Source organism: Balaenoptera ricei, chromosome 10, assembly GCF_028023285.1.
Source record: "Balaenoptera ricei isolate mBalRic1 chromosome 10, mBalRic1.hap2, whole genome shotgun sequence".
NCBI lineage: Eukaryota > Metazoa > Chordata > Mammalia > Artiodactyla > Balaenopteridae > Balaenoptera > Balaenoptera ricei.
Window position 1 is genome coordinate 85,345,752 of NC_082648.1, and position 21,808 is coordinate 85,367,559.

Genomic DNA, 21,808 nt, shown 5'->3' on the forward strand with positions numbered 1-21,808 from the left:
CTTACATTTGAACTAGTTTTTGAATTTCTGCATCTGTGCCATGAGTCAAAATAGCTGACACATGTTATTTAGTATCTGTAAATTAGGCTTTGAATTGTAGTGTTAAAGAAGCAAAACCTGTGTTTTAAACACAAAAAGAAACTGGAGTCAAATCAAATAATCTATTTTCAACTGTTTTGCCAGGGTGTGACCTACCCAGCCTGCCATGGGATGTGGAGTAAGTGGGCACCGCCTTTGGAGCGAAGCCGACTGGCCACAACTTCTTTTTGTGGTAAGTGTATTAGAACCATAACAAGTTTCATTTAGGAATGCTTTTGGCTTCAAGTGAAGACCCTACTAAATATCATTTATTTTTTTCACATAACAGAAGTCCAAAGGTAAATCGTTGCTAGTATTTATTCTGCTGCTCTGTGATCTATCCAGGGACTATGCACGTTTGGACTTTTTACTCCACTATCCTCAGAGTGATAACTTTTTACATTCATGCGTGTTCCTCATGTTCACAAAATGGCTGTCACAGCTCCAGGTATCAAGTCCACATTAAAGGCAGAAAGAAGTGGGGATAGGTGTCCTAACCATGTCTGTTCCTTTCACTAGGAAAGCAAAAGCTTTCCCAAACTCCCTAGCAGGCTTCCATTTATATTTCCTTGGTTCTAATTGTGTCATATACTTTACTAACTGCAGAAGAGGCTAGGAAAGCAAGTGCCTAGTTTTTCTAGCATCTTTAATAGACAAAGGTAAGAAAGAAGGGGTTGGAGGTGGTTGTAGGATTAGCCAACAAATGATGTTTTTCAAAGTTGAAAACAGAAGATATATCAATAAAATCATCAAGGCCCCCACTCCTTTTCACAAATGAAGAAATTAAAACTAAAGTTTAAAGTTTAGTTTCATTGAACTGAAACGAAAGTCCAACGACTTGCCCAAGGTCACACAGCTACTAAGTTAAGGAACTGGATCTAGACCACCTGGTTCTTGATTCAGAACTTTCCTCACTACACACTACTATGTACACATTGTCATAGAAGCTGTTTAATCAATTTTCGCCATTATCTTCCAGATAAAAATGAAGCGGACACCATCCATCTTACCCGAAAGTAAATTAATGGCTCTTAAGTAGTGATGTGACTTAAATTCCTGGGTCTCCAAACTTCACCTTGCTAAGGTTGCCTCATTTGAAGCCATGTCTTTGGGACTGGCCCCTCTATGAATCTCTGAGAGTAATCAGTGTTCAGAAGAGTCTACTAGGTATTGATTAACATTTGAACAAGAACAGCACATGCTGCCACCAATATTTTCAAATATATTTATGGGAGAAGGGGCCAAGAAAGACAAAAGTGCCTTAGGCCACAAAAGTCACAACGGGTCCACATAGAATTAGGATCAGAATTTAGTCCTGCTTAGTTTTTCAGGCTAGCGTGTCTTTCCTAACTGTAGCTAACCTGTATTTCTTAGCTAAAGAGGAAGCTTTATTTCTCTGAATATCATTATTTATTTCTCCCTCTGTCTCTCTCTCTTTACCTCCTTAAGTAGTAGTAGTAGTAGTAGTAATAAAGGATCCCAGGGAATCTGGTGTGAAATATCCACCCAAGTGTCTGTTTTGTGCCTGGTTTGGAAATGCATGCACAGCAGAGATGTATTTACTTCTTTAGCCTCTCTTGTCCTTAGAAACTATTTCTGTCCTCTTGTTTGAAGTTCAAGATCATCTCTACCTCCACTACTGATTTTATACCACCTCTAGAAGAATATAAGATTCTGCCCCAGCTGACCTTGACCTATTGATATTGTCTATTTATTTATTTATTTATTTTGGCTGCTTTGGGTCTTCGTTGCTGCGCACAGGCTTTCTCTAGTTGCAGCGAGCAGGGGCTACTCTTCGTTGCGGTGTGCGGGTTTCTCATTGGAGTGGCTTCTCTTGTAGCGGAGCATGGGCTCTAGGCATGCAGGCTTCAGTAGTTGTGGCATGTGGGCTCAGTAGTTGTGGCTTGCAGGCTCTAGAGCGCAGGCTCAGTAGTTGTGGCGCACGGGCTTCATTGCTCCGTGGCATGTGGGATCTTCCCGGACCAGGGCTCAAACCCGTGTCCCCTGCATTGGCAGGTGGATTCTTAGCTACTGTGCCACCAGGGAAGTCCCCTGATATTGTCTTTGGATGATTTATTTGTAAGTCTTTTCATTTTGATTTGCCAGCAAAACAAGAATAACTAGCAGCTACTGCCCATTCTTAGTGTCTTTATAGCTCTAAAAGGGCTAATTAAAGAAATGATTTGACTCTCAAGGAAAGTTACCTGATCAAGGTCACAGGCCTTATTACATTTCCCAGCTAAGGTGTAGCCTTGGTTTCAAAGAACAGCCAAGGGAAAATGTCATTAGAAGTAAACCCAGGCTTAGGGATAATTGATTCTTACGCTTCAAAAATATTGGAGTTGGAAGGGTCTTTAGAAAACACCTAGTCACATCCATTGTTTTATATTTTAAATTAATTTTAATTTTTTTTAGAAGTGAAACTGGCTTTATTCAAAGGCATAGATTTTTGTTTTTGTTTTTTTCCCCCTTTTATTGAGATGTAAGAGACATACAGACTATATAATTTTAAGGTGTTCAACCTAATGATTCGACTTACATACATCATGAAATGTTTGCCCCCATAGGTTTAGTGAACATCTAATCTCTCATATAGATACAACATCAAACAAATAGGAAAAAAATTTTTTTTCCTTGTGATGAGAACTCAGGATTTACTCACTTAACTTTCTTTGACAACATACAGCAGTGTCAATTACCTTTATCATGTTGTATGTTACATCCCTAGTACTTATTTATCTTATACCTGGAAATTTGTACCTTTTGACTGCCTTCATCTAATTTCCCCTCTCCCCACCCCTGCCTCTGATAGCCACAAATCTGATTTCTTTTTCTACCTCCATTATTTTATAGTGGAGGCTCAGGGAGGGAAAAAAAGATATAAATTCCCATGGAGAGTGAGGACAGAACTGGGGACTCTCCCATCCCCCGTTCAGCCACTCCCCTCTCTCCACGCCAAGCAACAAGCATCGGAGGGCCTCCTCTGTCTTCCCTGGTGACCACAGAGAGGCATCAAGGTGCAGTGAGGGCAATATGGGTGGAGAGCCCTGTTGGGGTATGCTCAGGGTGTGATAGGAGATTACATTCAGCCATGTCTGGAAGGATGAGGAAGAGTTCATCTAAAAGACAGGGAAGGACAATTTCAAGTTGTAAAATTTCCTCAGTGAATGAATGCTTCTTACTGTGAGGAATTATTGGGTATTATTGAGCGAAAGAAGCAGGACTGAATTATTAAGTAGTTAAGGTTAAAGGCTTTGGATTCCTGCAGACCTGGGTCCCTATCACTCACACCTATGTGACCTCAGGAAATTTACCTCCCCTCCCCTCCCCTTCTTGTAAAATTGGGATGACACCGGTACCAATGTTACCAGGTTGAAAAAAGGGTTAAATAAAATCAGGGGTCCAGAATACTCAGCACAGTACTAGAGAGCACACAGAAAGCACCCAATGCATCTTATAGATTGTTATCCCCTGACCCTCCCTGTTTGCATCATCTAAACTGGAGGCCCCACACCCCCCAACTCCCAGGGTATTTGGTCCAGGAAAGAAGACCACCTTCTCCACACCCACAGAGGAATTAGGCCTGCAGCTCTTCTTTCTAATGATACGTCCTGGAATGCTTGCCTTATTGGTTTGAGGAAGTCTGAGGTTAAAAAAAAAAAAGTGCTCCGTCATTCTGTACATGACAGTAGCAGTAATAGTTGGTGTTTATGCAGCACTAATTAGAGCATCTGCATCTAATAATTTATTTGCTCCTCAAAACAGCCCTGTGAGATAGAGATTTCACTTCCATCTTCTACCTAATGAAAATGATTTGGAGAGATTGAGAGACTTCTTCAGGTGTTATGATGTTCAGACTTGGGATTCCAGGTCAGGCCTTTCATAACCAGTTGGGCCCAGATTAGAAAGGTGGGATTTAATCTCTTTCTCTGGAAGATCCCCAAGCTCCCATTTCCTGAAGGTCTTTCTTAGCATTGGATTCTGGGATACAGGATTTCCTTTTGCGGCTCACTTTTTCTGAAGCAAGAATTTTTTTTCATTCATACCCAGAGGGAATTTCAGATAGTAATTTTTTTGATTTAGTTAATATTTATTGGGAGTTTGCAGGGCTCACGTTTCTCCAGCAGGTATCATGGAGCTGCAGGAGATAGTGGAGGTGAGGTCACTGCCTCTAGCCCTCACTGTCTTGTCTAGACAAGATAAATATCCACATATAGGTAAGTATTTACAAGGTTAGGTATTTACAAAGTAAGAAATAAACTAAAAAACTTACATATTTAGGAGGTGGATGGAGACAGAAGCCATCCTGGTCATCCTGCCATCCTGAAATTTAACTGTTTCCTGGTATTAAAAAAAAAAAAATCGAGACTCTAAAAGCATGATCCTTTCATAGTTTGAAGTCCCTCATTTAAAGACCTAGGTGAATTATATCTCAATAAAGCTGGAAGAAAAAAAATTTTTGATAAATAAAGACCACAGTGATAATCCTGCTCTGTGAGCCCTGAGAGGTAGATACATATGTTCCTTCACTTTCTGTCTTCTGCACCGAATATTGTGCCTGGTTGAATTTTTCAGAATTCTCTTAGATTTTTCTCATCTTTTCATTCCATTCTCTTGTGATTCCAAATCACGGTGCCCGAGCCATCTTTGTCTGATCCCTCCATGGTGTCTGGAGGAAGTTAAAGGGCATCCTGGTGAACTTTGTCTCCTGGAAGCCCTGTTTTTGGGCACAATGGGAGTTTGCCTGCTCCTTTTCATGACTCCTGCTCAGTTTGATTCATCCTCAGTTCGACCACATGAACTCTAAATGGTTTGAAAGGGCTTGCATGACGACTGGTAAGTTTCCCTCAACCTTTTCTCGTTCTAGGTTCCTACGCGGGGGCAGTGATTGCCATGCCGCTGGCCGGCGTGTTGGTACAGTACATGGGATGGGCCTCTGTCTTTTATATTTATGGTGAGTGATTTGATTTCATGAGTTCCCTTGGGTGACTCATAGAGGTGGTATTTTACTGTCTAATGGGGTTGGCTAAGAGTTTACTGTATGAAAATAGAGATTACTAAGACAAGTTTATCATATAAATGGAATACTTGTCTAGCGATGATTCATTTAATGTTTATATGAAAGTTGAATTTAATGAGCAGAACATTATCTTTCTTTAAATACCAGTTAATAATAACAACAACAGAAAAATAAACCAAACACTTTCTCCTAGCTGAATATAGTGCCATTTGAGAATACTTTGAAATTTGACAAACTTAGAGATGGAAGAAAATGAGACTGTATGATCAAGACTTTTGTTTTTCAACTGCAGGTATGTTTGGGATTATTTGGTACATGTTTTGGCTGTTGCAGGCCTATGAGTGTCCAGCAGTTCACCCAACAATATCCCATGAGGAAAGGACCTATATAGAGACAAGTATAGGAGAAGGAGCCAACTTGGTTAGTCTCAGTGTAAGTAGAGACGGATAGATGAAGACTTGCCTCTTTTTTATGAGTATTTCGCTCAGTGATTGTCTTATCCTTTTAAGAAAAATAATCTGTCAGTATATTCACTAAAAATCCCATGGTATTTTTACTCCCTAGAAATTTAATACACCATGGAAAAGATTTTTTACATCGTTGCCGGTTTACGCAATCATTGTGGCAAATTTTTGCAGAAGCTGGACCTTTTACTTGCTGTTAATAAGTCAGCCTGCTTATTTTGAAGAGGTCTTTGGATTTGCAATAAGTAAGGTAAACACACAGATGCTTCAAATGTTCTTGAACTTTAAATCTCTTGCTTCTACTGAGAAAATCTTTGCATGATAAAATAAGTAAATTGCTGATCAAAATTCATAACGGTTCTGTGACACCTAATACCCTGGAGATCAGACAAGTTATACATTCTATGCACAGTATACATAGCTATTTAATTTCTTCTTAGTAAGGATCAGAGCTGTATTAAGCTGCTTTTAAAGATTTGTATTATACCTGATCTCAAAGTGTTTTTGAAGCTGACTCAAGGACCGCATATTAGGCAAGGATCAAAAGATTTAAGGGTGAGAGGTTTTTTTGTTTTTGTTTTGTTTTTTGTTTTTCCTATAAATTATTCAGTGAGGAGCGGTAAGAACCTTAAAGCTCATTTTGCAGATCACGGTCATAGCGATAACGGCCAGAGCTTTGTATGGTTTAGAAAGAACTTTTTCAAAGTCCCCAGCCATTGCCATTAGGTTGTCTGTGTTTCAGGGAGGAAGAGAGTGAATGGTAAAACATAAACTGTCATCATAAAAGAATTAAGCCTCCTTCCCACAAGGGAAAGAACAGCAGCCTAGTAGAGGTAGATGTCTGCATGGCTACAGGTACTGTCAGAAGTGACCATGGAAGAGCTAGCACAGCCCATAGTGGCTGCCATCGGAGAACACTCAGTCTGCGCCAAGTGTTTAACTACCATGTGCCGGGCACTCTGCTGCGTGCTGGGGCCTGTGATGAATAAAAGTCACCTCTGCCCTCAAGGAGCTTCCGATCTGATGGAGGAGACGTTTGGTCTATCCTTAAAGCCATTCATTCATTCATTGTTTATTTATTACAGAATTCAGGCCTACCTTGGTCCCATATAATTAGATGATTAAATCTGATGGTGAGGGGTGCGGTGGAGATGGCGGAGGCAGGGAGTTAAGGAAGTGCCTCTCTCAGAAGTAGCTAAAAATAGCTCATTGTTTCTTTTCATTCCAGGTGGGTCTCTTGTCAGCAGTCCCACACATGGTTATGACAATCATTGTGCCTATTGGAGGACAATTGGCTGATTATTTAAGAAGCAGAAAAATTTTGACCACAACTGCTGTCAGAAAAATCATGAACTGTGGAGGTACTGTGGATTTCATAGGTGGCTTAAGCAGCTTTTATAGAATGAGATGAAACTGAATTGCAGACCATATTTTGGAGGTTATGTCTAATCACTGAGCAGGATCTTAAAGGCTCCTAAGTCCATCCCCCAGTTGACTGTCCATCACACCCCTGCCTAGTGGTCATTCAGCCTGTATTTGTCCGACCTGAGATATGACAACTTGGGAATTCCCTGGCAGTCCAGCGGTTAGGACTCTGTGCTCTCACCTCCAAGGGCCCAGGTTCAATCCCTGGTTGGGGAACTAAGATCCCACAAGCCACGTGGCCAAAAAAGAAAAAGAAAAAGAAATACTAAAAAAAAGAGAGAGATATGACAACTTATTTGATACATCAATATACACTGGCAACTGCAGAAATGCTTCTTTCATCTATTCTTAAGCCAAAGCAACATGATTTCCTGGTATCTATCTGTTTATTTTTTATCTTTCACATATATCCTTCCACAAATATAATCCTTTGCTTTTATAGTTTATTCCCTTATCTCCCCCTTCCCTTTCTACAGATATACATGTTTTGGTAAGAAACATAAGAAAAGTATTTTCTCTGAATAGTTTTCTTTCTTCCCAACATACGCTTGTGCATGGGGTGTACACACACACACACACACACACACAATCCTCTTCCCTGCGTTATTTAGTTCCTGTTTCATGTTTTGATTTTGCAAAGATAAAATAGAAGTTGGGCGATTTTCCAAAAGAGGTAGGTAAAAGTAACACGAATCCTTACAATGCTTATGACAACTCACCTTTTTAAAACCCTCGACCTTCTCCTTATCTTTTTTGTTTTGCTTTTAAAATTAGCATTTAATGAACACTTTCTGTGCCAGCCACTAAGCTAAATTCTTTACACATATTATTTTATTTAATCCTCATAACCACCCTGTGGAGCAAGTGCTGTTATGTATTAAACCCAATTTACAGTGAGGAAACTGGGGTATAATAAAGTGACTTGCTCAAGTGGCAGATCCTGTGCGAGATCCCAGGTCTGTCTGAGCTCATTGCCAATGCTTACAGTCACTACTGCTATCTCTCCAGGGGACAGGGGGTCCGGGTGGGCAGGTGGGAGGTAGAAGACAGCGCCATCTATGGGTGAAAGTTCATAACTGGGATATTAAGTTGGAAAGGAGGGAATGGGGGCACTGTGACCAGATGAGATGGGTCAGGGCCCTTTAGAAGTGAAGATCCTATGGAGGGATGCAAGAGCGGGCAGGCACGATCTCATCGCACAGCATCTCAGGAATAAAGTCTGATCAGGGAGATTGGGAATAACCTGTCAGCATCTGGGCTCCCAGCAGTTTGACTGCTGGCCCCAAGCAGGGATTTGGGGGCCTACCCTTGACTTGAACTTAAAGGTTGGCAGGTATGGGCTTGCTCTCTGATGGGCAGGAGGGGAAGCTCTGGGGCACTGCCTTCACGATCCTCCCCAAGGCGGCTGAGGTAGGCAGAATAATTTCCTCATCAAAGATGTCTATGTCCTAATTCCCAGAACTAGTTAATGTGTTTCCCTATACAGCAAAAGGAATTTTGCAGGTGTGATTAAATTAACGATCTTAAGATGGAGAGGTTATTTTGGATTATCTGTGTGTGCTCAACATAATTACAAGGGTCCTTATAAGAGGAGGCATGAGGGTCAGAGTCAGAGATGGAGATGTGACAGTAGAGGCAAAAGTTGGAATGATGCAGCCACCAGCCAAGGAATGCAAGCAGACTCTAGAAGCTCGGAAAGTAAGAAGAGAGTTTCCCCAGAGCCTCCAAAAGGAATGCAACTCGCTGACACCCCGATTTTAGCTCTGTAGGACCCATTTCAGACTTCTGACCTCTAGCACTATACGATAAAAAAGTTGTGCTGTTTTAAGTCACTAAGGTTGTGGTAATTTGTTATAGTAGCAATCAGAAACTTATATAGTAGTCAAAGTACCACTCCTCTAATTATCAGATTCTGTTCCAGCTGAATAGCCCTCCATACCAGGCCCTGAATATATCTTGCTGTCTCTGACTTTGCTCACTCCCTTTCCCTTTACTGTGAGTTCTGCTCACCTTCACCAATCAACCCAGTCCCCCCCACACAGCCTACTACATCAGCTCAAGTCTTTTCACTTGTGTTTTGTTAAGGCTACGTCAGCCTCCAGTGAATGCTCCTTCTATCTATACACTTGGTTGACAACTCATCATGTACTTCCTTCTTACAGCTCTTGCAGGAAAGTATTTTAGGCAGAGGGAATAGCATGTGCAATGGCCCTGAGGCAGACATGACTGTGACATGTTAGAGAACAGAAGGAAGGAAAGTCAGAATGGTCGGGGCTTGGTGGGTGAGGTGGAGAGTGACATTGATGGGATCAGAGTGCACAGCTGGGGCCAGATCACGGGAGGCCTTGTAGACAGAGCTACGTGGAGCTTGGGTTTTACTTGAGGTGCATTGGGGAGCAGATGGAGGGTTTAAAGGAGGGAAAGGGACATGATCTGATTTATGCTTTCAAATCGAAATAATAGAACTTAGAGTAAAAGAAGGGAAACTGGCTAAGAGGCTATTTCAGTCATTCCATGAAAAGAAGATGGTGGCTTGATCTAAAGTAGTGTCAGTGGAGGTCGACACTGAAGTGGATGGATTTCTAAATTCCATGAGCCTTACTTTCTTCTTCTTTAATATCTGAATAATAGTATTTACCTCAGATGATTGTTGTGATTGTTATGATTGTAAATGAGACAATGTATATATGCACCTAGCATGAGTTCAGCAAACAGAATGTTCTTGACATATTTTAGTGCCTTTGTCTTCTCCTGTGTTCAAGACACTGACAAAACAGAAGTTTTCCAAAGGAAGCATTCAATAAGTATATGCTATTCAATCATATTTCCCATGACCAAAAATATGCAACTTCTAAACCTGGAACTTGAAAGAAAATTCTGTGTTTAAACTCTACCTGTACAACCTCTTCTAAAGACAGATGCCTTGAAGACCCTAACAACATTTTCATAGGAATGTCTTGTTCATATTTAATTTTTCCTCAATCACCTTTGCCATTGTTTCTTCATAATTAGTAGTTTAGGTGGTGGTGACAACTCTCAAATATTTTAAATCCTTGAGAGTAAATCCTTTTTTTCCTTTTTTTTTTTTTTGGCGGAAACTAGAATGCATTCATAGAATCTCCCCAGCCTCTATCCCATCTTAAAAAGAAAAAAAATCTCTTCACATGTCTATTCATGTCATTTTATATTTTGACATAGCAGAACCAGTGGGATATACATAGAAAAAAATTTTTAAAAGACCATGCTTTTCCCAGCTTGCTTAAACACAGAGATGCTGCATTAGAGATAAAGACAGAGTTTTGTGCCATCACTGAATGAGCCAGATTGATTTGGATATAATGAAGCACTTACATGATCTTCTAGAGAATTTTAGTTGGTTTCATATTTTCTAAGCCAAAATACAGAGGACGTTTCTCATCTGAGAAAGATCACACATTTCGTGGAGTCTGCCACCTCCTTCTTTTCTTTCCATAGGCAAGAGATATTTGCTGCTAGAATCATTTAAAGCAAACAGATCACCTTAAGACATGATGCTCTATTCTAGTTCATTCGGAATCAGGGCACATTTCCAAGATCCTCAAAGACAGATGTCAAATCCTTATACCTCCCTCTGTATTACATGGAAAGTGTGAGTGACGTCAAAAATTCTAGTCTGGCCGAATCAGTTGCCTGTGTGAACTTCAGGGGAGATGAAAAAATTTCTCAGGCCTTTTAATCCTTGTTCTGTTTTTCTTGTCAGCTCTGAATAGGTTCACTTTTCAGGATCTCTTGATTACCCATGAAGTTCAAATTTTATCCTTCAGCTCCTGAAACGTACAGTTCTATCTTTAGCATTTTCACTGTAGATAGGAACCATTTAGGCTCTTAAATGGTTTTTCTTTCTTTGGAAGTCTACTATTTGGCAAAGATTTTTTTTTTCCTTAGAGAAGAATCAGTGTATCATTTGTAGGTTTTCTTCTTCACGTGTCTTTATTCTAATTCTTTGGGGGAACTAACTTTCTGGTACCACTTTGTTGAAAGTGTTAAAGGAAGTTTCAGCCATGTGCCTTGTTGCTTAAGACAGGCCACTTCTAAAACACAAACAGTATACAAAACGCTAGCAGTTTTTCATTATGTATAATTTAAACTGTTGAAACAAAATTAATAACAAGTAGTAATGGTATAAAGTCCACAGTTTTTAAAAATTTTTATTTATTAAAAATTAAAAAATGTTTTCATACAATTTTTAAAGGTTACTTTCCGTTTATAGTTGTTACAAAATATTGACTACTTTCCCCTTGTTGTATAATACATCCTTGAACCTATCTTACACCCAATAGTTTGTAACTTCCACTCCCCCACCCCTACATTGCCCCTCCCTCCCCACCCACTGGTAACCACTAGTTTGTTCCCTACATGAGTGAGTCTGTAAAGCCCACAGTTTAAAAAGCACCTCTGCACCCATAATTGCATTGACCCTCTTTAGATGACCAAGTAAAACAATTATTGAGGCTTGCCCTATTTCTATGATAGTTTTGAAGAAAGGGACTCAGACAGGTAAGCAACTTACCAAGGTTTACAAAAAGTGCTTTAGCTTGTGTTTTTTTTTTTTTTTTTTGATTTTTAGAAATTTCATGTAATGTCTGAAACATTTATATTAACATATTTCATACAAATAGCTTGTGTTTTAACTTGTCTTGTTTTTCCTTTCTTTCCTTCACATTAATTCATCAAGCATTATTTATTGAGTTCCCACTACATACTCACCAGGCTCTGTGCTATATATATGGTACCTTCCCTGGATAATATCATAGTTTTGTCAGGGAGGCAGAAATACAAATGAAAAACTACAAGGCAATGTTGAAAAGCTCTATAAAATGAGTAAGAGTGAGACGTCAGCTTTACTGGTGGGTGAGGGGCAGGGTTGTCAGGAAAGCTTCCTAAAGGAGGCAATATTTGAGCTGGACTTTAAAGAATAGTAAGATTTCTCCAGAAAAGAGAAGTGGTGGGAGGAGAGTACTGCAGGTGAAGGAACAGTCTGTGGAAATACATTATGGGCACAAAACAGTGCTGTGATCAGGAAACAGCGGATAGATCTGTGTGACAACAGGGGGCTTTCTACGGGCTACAGGTGGTGAGCAAGGAGGTGAGGATGGCTGAAGATGAAGCTGGAACCGCAGGAGGGATTTATTATACAGCATTGTACTCATACTACGTAACCATTGACGAGGGTTTTAAGCAAAGGGGCAACTGATCAGATTTGTGGTTTAGAAAGATAATGATCTAGAGAATGGATCAGAGGAAGAAGAGATGGGAAGACCAATACAGTAAAGAGGTTATTGAAGTTGTCCAGGTGAGAGATAGTGGCGCCCAGAACTAAGACAATGGCAGAGGAGGGGAAAGCAGAGGTCGGATTTGACAGATATTTCTGAGGCCAAACCCATGGATTCTTATCTTATGTGAAAGCTGAGGAAGAGAAAGAAGTCCAAGATGATTCTGAGATTTCTGCATTGGACTTTTGGTTACCATTTGTTGAGCTGTGCCCATGGCCAACAACCATGCTCAACACCTTATATACCCAATTTCATTTAACCTTCCAGTGTTCCAAGGTTGTATTATGAGCTCCATTTGCCTGGGGGGTGGGGGTGGGATGAGGAATCTAAGAGGTGAGGTGACTTGTCCAAGATCACACAATTTGTGATTTTGAGATGGAATCTGAACCCAGGCCTGTCTGACAAAGTCTGGGTTCTAAACACAGGTGGATAGAAGTTTAATTTATAGAAGAAGAAAGAGTGTGGTGGTGGTTTGCTTTGTTTGTTTCAGACTGAAAATAGGGGAACAGAGACTTGATTTGGGCCTGTTGTCTTTGAGGTAACTCAGAGGACAAATGTGTGGTGATGTCTGGAATCAGCAGACGGTCCCCAGTATGAAGCATCATTTCATTGTCTTCTACCTCCCAGGGTACTTCATGTCCCTGGAAATGGTATTTATATCATCTTTCTGTCTGCTATCGGCTGAATGTGTGTGTGTGTGTGTGTGCGTGTGTGTGTGTCTGTGTGTTGATGAGAAGGACCATCTTCATAATTTCCTTACTCTTTTTTATTGTGCTGGATTCACTTATTCTGAATGAAAGGAACAGAAAGTACTTTTGTCCTGCTGTATTTTCTGTGCAAATATCTCGTGGCTTTTTATAGAGACCTGAGAGCTTGGCAAACTTCTGAAAGGGAAGATTCTGCCTTATGCTTTACAAGTGGTGAGACTCTGCTTTTTGTTTCAGATATTCACTACAGCTTTCTAGTCACCTTTGGCAATAATAATATTTTATTTTTTAATTTTATTTTTATTTCATTTTTCTGTGAGAGACCATCACTTGTGTAATCAAAGGAGAGTCATTGATGGTTTTAGTATTTAGAAATGGCAGGGGGAACTACCCATGAACAACTGATAATAAACATTTCTCATCCCATGGGCATCATCGTACCTCCCAGGACCATTCAGTGTTCAAAGTACACCAGGAAAATGTTGGAAGGCTCACAGAACACCTGGGTAATATTAGCATTGTCATGTAGTCAAGAAACACCCCAATAAGATTGTAAATATTGTGCCAGAATGTGTGTACTAAAAACTTGGGTCCATGGAAATAAAAACAGATTCTTATCTGATAAATTCATGAACTTGGGCTGATTGACATGAAAATGACTTTTTCCCCCCTGCTGTTTCCATTTGCAGGTTTTGGCATGGAGGCAACCTTACTCCTTGTGGTTGGCTTTTCCCATACCAAAGGGGTGGCTATCTCCTTTCTGGTGCTTGCCGTAGGATTTAGTGGTTTTGCTATTTCAGGTAAAGTGTCCTTTGGGTTTCCAAATCTTTTCCATAGATCCAGCAAGACTTGGGAGGAAGGAAGGAAAAGATATTGTAGCATCTTCCTTTGGTAGCCAAGCCATTCCCAAGGATCAGGGCCACTGGCTAGAGACTTTCATCTAGTGGGGATGATTTTGTCAGATCACTGAGAACCAGGCTTAGGAGCCCAGTCAAGCTGGAATCGTTGATACTTTCTCCATCTTGGAAACAAACAACGTGCAGGCGCTGCCTCTGGGACGTGGGCAGCGCATGTGTTGCTGGACAAAGTGACACCTTCATACTTCAGAACCAGGTCACCCTAACTAATGGAGGCTCTCATGACCTTTTCAATCCTCACCTCCTATTGGAGAGCTGCTAATATTAACTCAAAAGTCAAATGATGTAGTCATTTGACATATAGTCATAGAATCAGAAGTTTTTAAGGGTGGAACTCTCCTTTAGATTTTTGTCTACTCCGTGGCTTTCATTTTCCAAACAAGGAAATGCAGGTCCAGAGAGGTGATGTGACTTTCTAAACAGGCTAGAGCAGGAGGTAAAAATAATAATGGTGATGATGAGAGCTAACATTGATCAGGCACAAACTCTGGGCCGGGGACTGTTCAAAGCCCACTCTGTGTATTAACCCCTGTAATTCTCACAGCTACCCTAAGGGCTAGCAGTCTCCCATTTTACCAGAGCAGAAACCAGCCTACTGTGTGAGAGGTCACAGTGCTAGCATATCATGTCTTACAGACTTCAGAAGTTCCCTATGCAAAACTGGGTGAAAAAGTAAAACTCAGGTTTTTTTTCTAACTTTAAAAACATATTGTAGGACTAAAAAGTGTCATTTACAGAACACTTCACATATATTGCATCTATCTGACAAAATTATGAAGCAAGTGATATTACCATTATTTTACTGAGGAGTAAATTAAAACTCAGGAAAACTGGGGACTTTCCTATTGTCACACAATTGGTAGCAAAGGAAGAACTAAGGTGCAGTCCTGCCAGGCTTCGTGTCTGTGCTCTTTCCACAATTCTGGGCTGTCTTAAAGATCAAACAGGGTGGTAACATCCCAGAACAGAAAAACATGGAACCTCTGGTCCAAACTAACATAAAACAGGGGCTTGATCTTATCAAAATACAGTTGACCCTTGAACAATGCGGGGGTTAGGGGTGCTGACCCCCAACACAGTCGAAAATCTGCCTATACCCTGTAGTCTGCCCTCTGTATAAGATGTTCCTACGCATCTTGGGTTTTGCTGTATCCTCAATTTCTCATCTGAGGATTCAGTCAACCACAGATCCCGTAGTCCTGTAGTATATACTACTGAAAAACAAATCCGCCTGTAAGTGGACCCGTGCAGCTCAAACCTGCTTTGTTCAAGGGTCAACTGTAAATAGAGCTGATAAATAGTTAAATTAGGAAAAACTGTCTGCATTAAAAGTAGCTTGCAGCTAACAGCGGGTTTGGGGATACAGAGACCTGGGTTTAAGGGCCCTCTTTACTACTTACTATTTATAAAAGAAAAAAAATGCTAAGTTATTTACATCCTCAAGCCTCAGTTTCCTCATCTAGAGATTGGAGCAATGTAACGGCAACTTCATAGGGTTGTTGCGAGATTGCAATGAGCCGAGATCATTCATTTATTCACTCACACTTCCCAAGAGTCAGACACTGTTCTTGGCACTGGGGATATTGCAGGGAAAAAAAAAAAAATTAAAGATTCTGTCCTCATAAAGTTTACAGTCTAGTGGAAATAAAGCATAAGAAGATCTTAGCCCAGTACCAGATGCATAAAACAATTAATAAATATTCACTATTGTGGTTCAATTATTATTTAATCTAGTCCAGTGCTTCTCAAAATTTAGTGTGCATACAAATCACCTTAGGATCTTGCAAAATGCAGATTCTGATTTAGTAGGTCCAGAGTGGTGCCTGAGATCCTGCATTTCTAAAAAGTTCCCCAGTGATGTTGATGCCGCTGATCAATAGTCCATACTTTGAGTAGCAAGGATAGAGCAGTAATGACTTGTTTCTAGTAGGATGTTAAGGAACACCTTTCTTTGATAGTCCTGTGATGCAAAGAATTTCGTATCCTGTCCCAAGAGATATTGAAATATTCAGGCTCATATTGTCCCCAGATTGCCAATTAAGCCACAATCAGAAGGAGAGAAATCCAATAGCCCAAATCACAGCAGCTGCCACTTTTTTTTTTTTTTTTTCCCAGCACTTACTCAATGCTGGCCACTTTTTAGATATAATCTCATTTAATCTCTGTAGCAGCCCGATGAGAAGGGTATTGCTATGTTCATTTTGTCAGTGACGACACTGATGCTTGGAAACGTGACTTAACTTACGCAGGTAAATTAAGTAATTAGGATTGGAATAAAGGTTTATCTGATCCAACAGTGAGACTATGGGAGGATTATGGTCATGGGGATGATGATTCCTTAGGATCTGCTATCTGCCAAGGAAGACTTGCTCAGCTTAGGAACTGATATGGACAAGAGAGCTGAGACAGGTGAGATTAGAAAGCTACAAGGGATGGAAAGTGCTCAATATAAAATGTATAAATTTGTTGAAATCTTTTGGATGTGAATCTGTTATTTCAAGTGGCTTATATTAATATTTTCTCAGATGTACTTGGGTGTTAACAGCAAACCCAAAAATAGATAGCTAGTGGGAAGCAGCCGCATAGCACAGGGAGATCAGCTCGGTGCTTCGTGACCACCTAGAGGGGTGGGATAGGGAGGGTGGGAGGGAGGGAGATGCAAGAGGGAAGAGATATGGGAACATATGTATATGTATAACTGATTCACTTTGTTATAAAGCAGAAACTAACACACCATTGTAAAGCAATTATACTCCAATTAAGATGTTAAAAAAAAAAAAAGAGCAAACCCAAATGTGTATTTTCTGTTAAAGAGCTCTGCTTTATAACTTTGTAATAAAGTTTCAATATAGAAAAAAAAAAAACAAAGGATGGGTGAGGCCTGCTTTAGAAAATGTCCTATGTAGAGAAGACTGACTCTCCCAAATTGTGTGCAACTTACTTTGTGTGCCTGCTTCAAAAAAATCTATCAGTGTCTCAGTTTCTCAACAATTTTCCCCCCAAACATCAGTATTGTGCAGCTAGAAACCTAAATGGCTTTTCTGACATTGTTTTTAGCTGAACACAAATGCCTAGGCTTTGTATCAGAATATAATACTCGCCAATCATACTAATTGCTTCTTATCTCTGGGTTCTTTTCTAATAAACTGTTTACCTCATTCAAATCAACAGTAAGATTAATTAATCTTGCAGCTGTTTTATATTCTGATTTTCTGCCACTTTGACCTGAAGGAGAAGATATGTTTATTCCAGAAAGGTTTTCTCAAAATTGTCTCTGAATGGAGGTAGGAAAAAAAAACAACCAGCCAATGTGCCAGATTAAGAAAAATATTTTTTTTAAATTCTGTTTTCAAGTTCTTTGCACAAAATAGAGAATTAAAAAGCAAGACCAAGGAAAATAAAAATATGAATAAACAAAACCTACAACCCCCTGCTGTAATTTCAGAGCTCAAATTGGTAATTAATTAAACAACTATTTATTGAATGCCTACTATGTGCCAGACACTTTGCCAGCTCAGGGAAGATTGTGGTAAACAAGGCAGATGGATAACTAACCGTAAAGAACCTATATGTTGGCTTTCACCTCTATGTACCTATGTAATTAACATATATGATTTAACTTAATTCTTACAACAATTCTATAAGACTGATTATCCCAGTTTATAGGTGAAGAAGCTGAGGTTCAGAAAGTTTAAATCCTTTGTCCAGGTTTGCATCTCAGTTAAGCTGCCAGGTCCGAGGTCTGTCTGACTCTAAAATGCACCCCTGGGCTATACTGGTGGAACTGGTTCCCAGCGCCTGAGGCCTCCTCTTTCAAAGCCTTATTCCTCCTCTGCCTTCACTCCTCCTTCATCCCACTCATTCTTGTCTCCTGATAAGCAGATTAATAGTGAGGTGTTGGTGATTTATTATTTTACCACTCCTAGCAGAGTTATCTATAGATAGAAGACCTCAAAGAGAGGGGCGTGCTTAGAAGCAGCGGCAACAGCAGAAGTAGTACTGGTATTGGTAATCATGATAGTAACCAGAGCCTAGCTGTTTGCCAAGAGCTCTTGCATACATATTTCCCCTGAGTCTCATCTCACAGCATCCTTATGAGTTAAGTAGTAACATTACCCCCAAATTAGAGATGAGGAAACAAAGTCCTAAAAAATGACTTGTTTAAGAGGTAGGAATAAGATTTGAATCCACATTTACAGACTCCAAATCAAGTATGTATGTAAAAGTGTTTTGAAAATTGCAGAGGATTCTGCCAATGTTTGTGTAAATCTTTCTTATCAAAAAAGAGCCCTTTCCATTATGCCATGTGGCTACTAAGGCAGACCTACATATGGTGGACTTTTGGGAGTGAGTTGAGAGCTAGGAGGGAGGATATTATGAGTCAGGGTTTGCTTCTAAGCACACTCTACGTGATCATGTGATTGTTTACTCTGAATAAATGTGATCCAGGCTTCGGGCTTTTCAGTATTGCCCCAAACACCACTGTTTTGGGCTTCTAAGCCTAGAAGGTACAGGTGCCATAATTCCCCCCATGGAGAACCCATGGTAGTCATTGATAATCAATCATAGCATGTTTTTCTGCTATGTGCAGACACAGCCTGACAATTCTCAACCCAGCCCTTCCAGTAAAGGTATCCATTAGTTACATGTAGAGGAAATAGATTGATGAGAGTTGGGGAAAGTTAGTATTTTCCAAAATGTATTTGGAATTGTGTTCTTGAGTCTGATTTTGAGGTGTTTGGCTTCACTGTAGGTTTTAATGTCAACCACTTGGACATTGCCCCCCGCTATGCCAGCATTCTCATGGGGATCTCAAACGGAGTGGGAACCCTCTCTGGAATGGTCTGTCCCCTCATTGTGGGCGCGATGACCAAGCACAAGGTAATGTTTTCCTTTGGGGCTGTGGGTTACGGTATCAGGGGACTGAAACACTGCACAGACTCTCAAGGCCCTACCCCAGTCTGTGTAAATGTGTATGTCCTTCACTTGGCTGAGTCACTTGAACTTCTTTTCTTTTTTTTAAATTTCTTCTTCTTCTTTTAAAAAATTATTGTTTATTGATGGCAACAGGGCTGACTGATGTTTGCGTCTATGTTTCTTAAATTGAGAAATAAAAGGGGTGTGTGTGTGTGTGTGTGTGTGTGTGTGTGTGTGGAGGGGAGGTGTTAATACCATTAGACTGTTTAGAGATACAAAGAAGAAACTGAGGTAATCAACTCAGGATAAATAAATTACCTGATTGCTTTATAATCATAAGTAATTAAACTTTACAGCCCATTTCCATTTAGCATGTTCCAGCATGAAAATATTAGTGCAGTTATACTTCCTTATTATGAAGAAAATAAGACATTAACGACCCTTCCTAAGGACCTAAGCGGGTGTGGCACTAGGTCGTTACTGAATATTTGTGTATTTAGCCTAGGGTGGGTGGTACAGGAAGATCCCAGATCCATCCAGAGTTCAGCCACAGGCCACATGTTTTCTTAATCTCTGTCTTTGAAAGGGTTTTAGTTGCTGCTTTCTGCAAATAAACATTTTTTGATACCATGGAGTTTTTACCCAACTATTTTTTGTTGTTGGATTGCCTATTGCAAATATGACTTCAGAAATTCTCCCAGCTTCTTGGAGAGGAAAGTGTGGGATAACTTTTCTTATCTTTTGATAGAAAAGTAGGGTGGTCTTTGGGGATTTTATAGGCAGAGGATCCACGCTTTGTCTGTTCATGAGATGAAAGGATTGGTAATATGATCATTAAATCTCGGATACTGTCTGCCCCTAACTTTAAACACAAATTCCCATTATTTTTTTTTCCCATTATTTTTGATATATTATATTTTCATAGAAAATATGATTATAAATAAGCTATTGACAGTCAATACTGAGCATTTTCATGGCTCAAATTGTCATGTATCCAAAGCAAGCAAGAGGGAGACCTCTGATATTTACAATGGTGGGTTCCTAAAGCAAGTTTAATTTAACCTATTATGTGAGCGGAAACCTCATTTGTATATATAGAAGAGCTGTGAAGTGGTGCAGCAAGGAATTTACAGGATGTTTATTTTGCAAATATTTTTCTAAATTAAAAAAATGCATATTCATTGTAGTCTTAACTTTCATTTTTTAAACACTCAAATTCCATTTGGGTCCTGGGCATGCTCCTGCCACATGTCTTCCTGAGAAGCACAGCATTTGCCTTTGGGGTGACCAAGTGCTTTTGTCCCAGTGGAGGCCTCCAGAAGATACTGTTAATCTCTGTTTTTGGTTAAAATATTAATTGGTACCGTGTTTCCTTGTTTAGAGCCGTGAGGAATGGCAGAATGTGTTCCTCATAGCCGCCCTGGTGCACTACAGTGGCGTGATCTTCTATGGGGTCTTTGCTTCTGGGGAGAAACAGGAGTGGGCTGACCCTGAGAACCTTTCTGAGGAGAAGTGCAGAATCATTGACAGAGATGAATTAGCCGAGGAGATAGAACTCAACCATGAGAGTTTCACAAGTCCCAGAAAGAAGACGTCATATGGAACCACCACCCAGAATTGTGAAGTCCAGAGGAAGGAATGGAGAGGACAGAGAGGGGTGACTCTTGATGAGGAAGAGCTGACGTCCTACCAGAATGAAGAGGGAAACTTCTCAGATACATCCTAATGTCTGAGGGGGCACTTCTGGCTCCTCCTCACTTTAGAACCAGAAAGTATCCATACCTATTGCTTTCTATTGCCAGAGGGTCAACTCTAGGGACACTGGATGTGGGGGAACGGGGAGAGGAGGTTTACTTAGCAATAGGGAAAAGATAGATATTATCTTGCAATGACAACCTGCTCTAAGTTGATAAAATGGGTGGCTATAATTTTTTTGATTGGCAGTTGACTCTTCTCTCTAAGAACTAAACTTATTCAGGAAAGAGTGACTAGAAAAATAAGAAAGACAACACCATGTTTTTCAAAGAAAAATGGAAGGAAATGGGGATATTTGGCCTGGAGGGGAGAAAACAATAGCTGCTACTACATTTCTGAGAGCCGCCATGCAGAGGAGGGTTTCCTATTCCTAATAAAGGCCACGGCTTACAAAGGCCCTGTATTGTGCCAGGTACTTTATAACATTCTTATTTAATCTCCACACCCCTATGACATATATTTTTTATCCCCATTTTACAACTAAGGAAACGAAAGCGACAGGAGATCGACTTGCCCAAGGTCATCCTGCCAGGGACAGTGCTGAGATTGGTGGGGTCCAAAATAGGTGGCAGTTTTGGAGAAGAAGGTTTCACTTCAGATTAGAGAAGACATTTTTAATAATGAAAACTGAAAATGGAGTGGGTTGTCGTGTGGATAATTCCCTATTTTGGCAGGCATGGGGGATGGAAAACATTTGGGTTGACGTGGCAGAGAACATTCAAACATTGTGTGAGAGACTGGATTCAAAGACCTTTAGGGTCCTAGGTGGTCTGAAGAGCCAAATGATTCTGTGAATCCATAGTTTTTCTAAATAATAAGGGTCACAGACTATATGAGAAATTCAAATAGGTTAAACAAAGAAAAATAAAAAGCTAAGCAACACAGCAAATTTCCAGGAATCTGATGGTCAGAATGGCTGAGAAGAACTAAATTTCAGCCCTTCATAATATCAAGAATGTGGTTAAATGATGTTCCAAATTACTTGTAAATCTTTAAGACGTTTAGTAATTTATGAAGTTGGTTCATGCATTTTATTAGGTAAAATTCTCTTAGAAGAGTCCTCTGTTTTAAAAAATGTATGTCTTTAGCCATTTCTGCTGGTGATATTAGGAAATTTGATCAAATTATACAAAATTATGATTGAAGTATTCCTAATGACTCTACTTGGAATGATATTCAGTGAAACCACAATAATACAGCATTAGTTAAACAG

At 40.0% G+C, this 21,808-nt stretch overlaps 1 protein-coding gene across 2 annotated transcripts in view; it reads left to right on the top strand.

Moving 5' to 3' along the window:
- The window catches only part of SLC17A8 (solute carrier family 17 member 8), a 49,503-nt gene extending 28,937 nt beyond the window's left edge, over positions 1–20,566 (top strand). The window contains exons 5-12 of one of the 2 annotated variants that reach the window (XM_059934755.1): positions 184–271; positions 4,946–5,032; positions 5,391–5,530; positions 5,663–5,812; positions 6,791–6,923; positions 13,696–13,806; positions 18,677–18,804; positions 20,222–20,566. In XM_059934755.1, coding sequence (XP_059790738.1) covers positions 184–271; positions 4,946–5,032; positions 5,391–5,530; positions 5,663–5,812; positions 6,791–6,923; positions 13,696–13,806; positions 18,677–18,804; positions 20,222–20,566 — 1,182 coding nt within the window. The remainder of the gene's footprint in view (positions 1–183; positions 272–4,945; positions 5,033–5,390; positions 5,531–5,662; positions 5,813–6,790; positions 6,924–13,695; positions 13,807–18,676; positions 18,805–20,221) is intronic. The other variant, XM_059934756.1, reaches the window with a different exon arrangement.
- Positions 20,567–21,808: the final 1,242 nt, after the last annotated feature.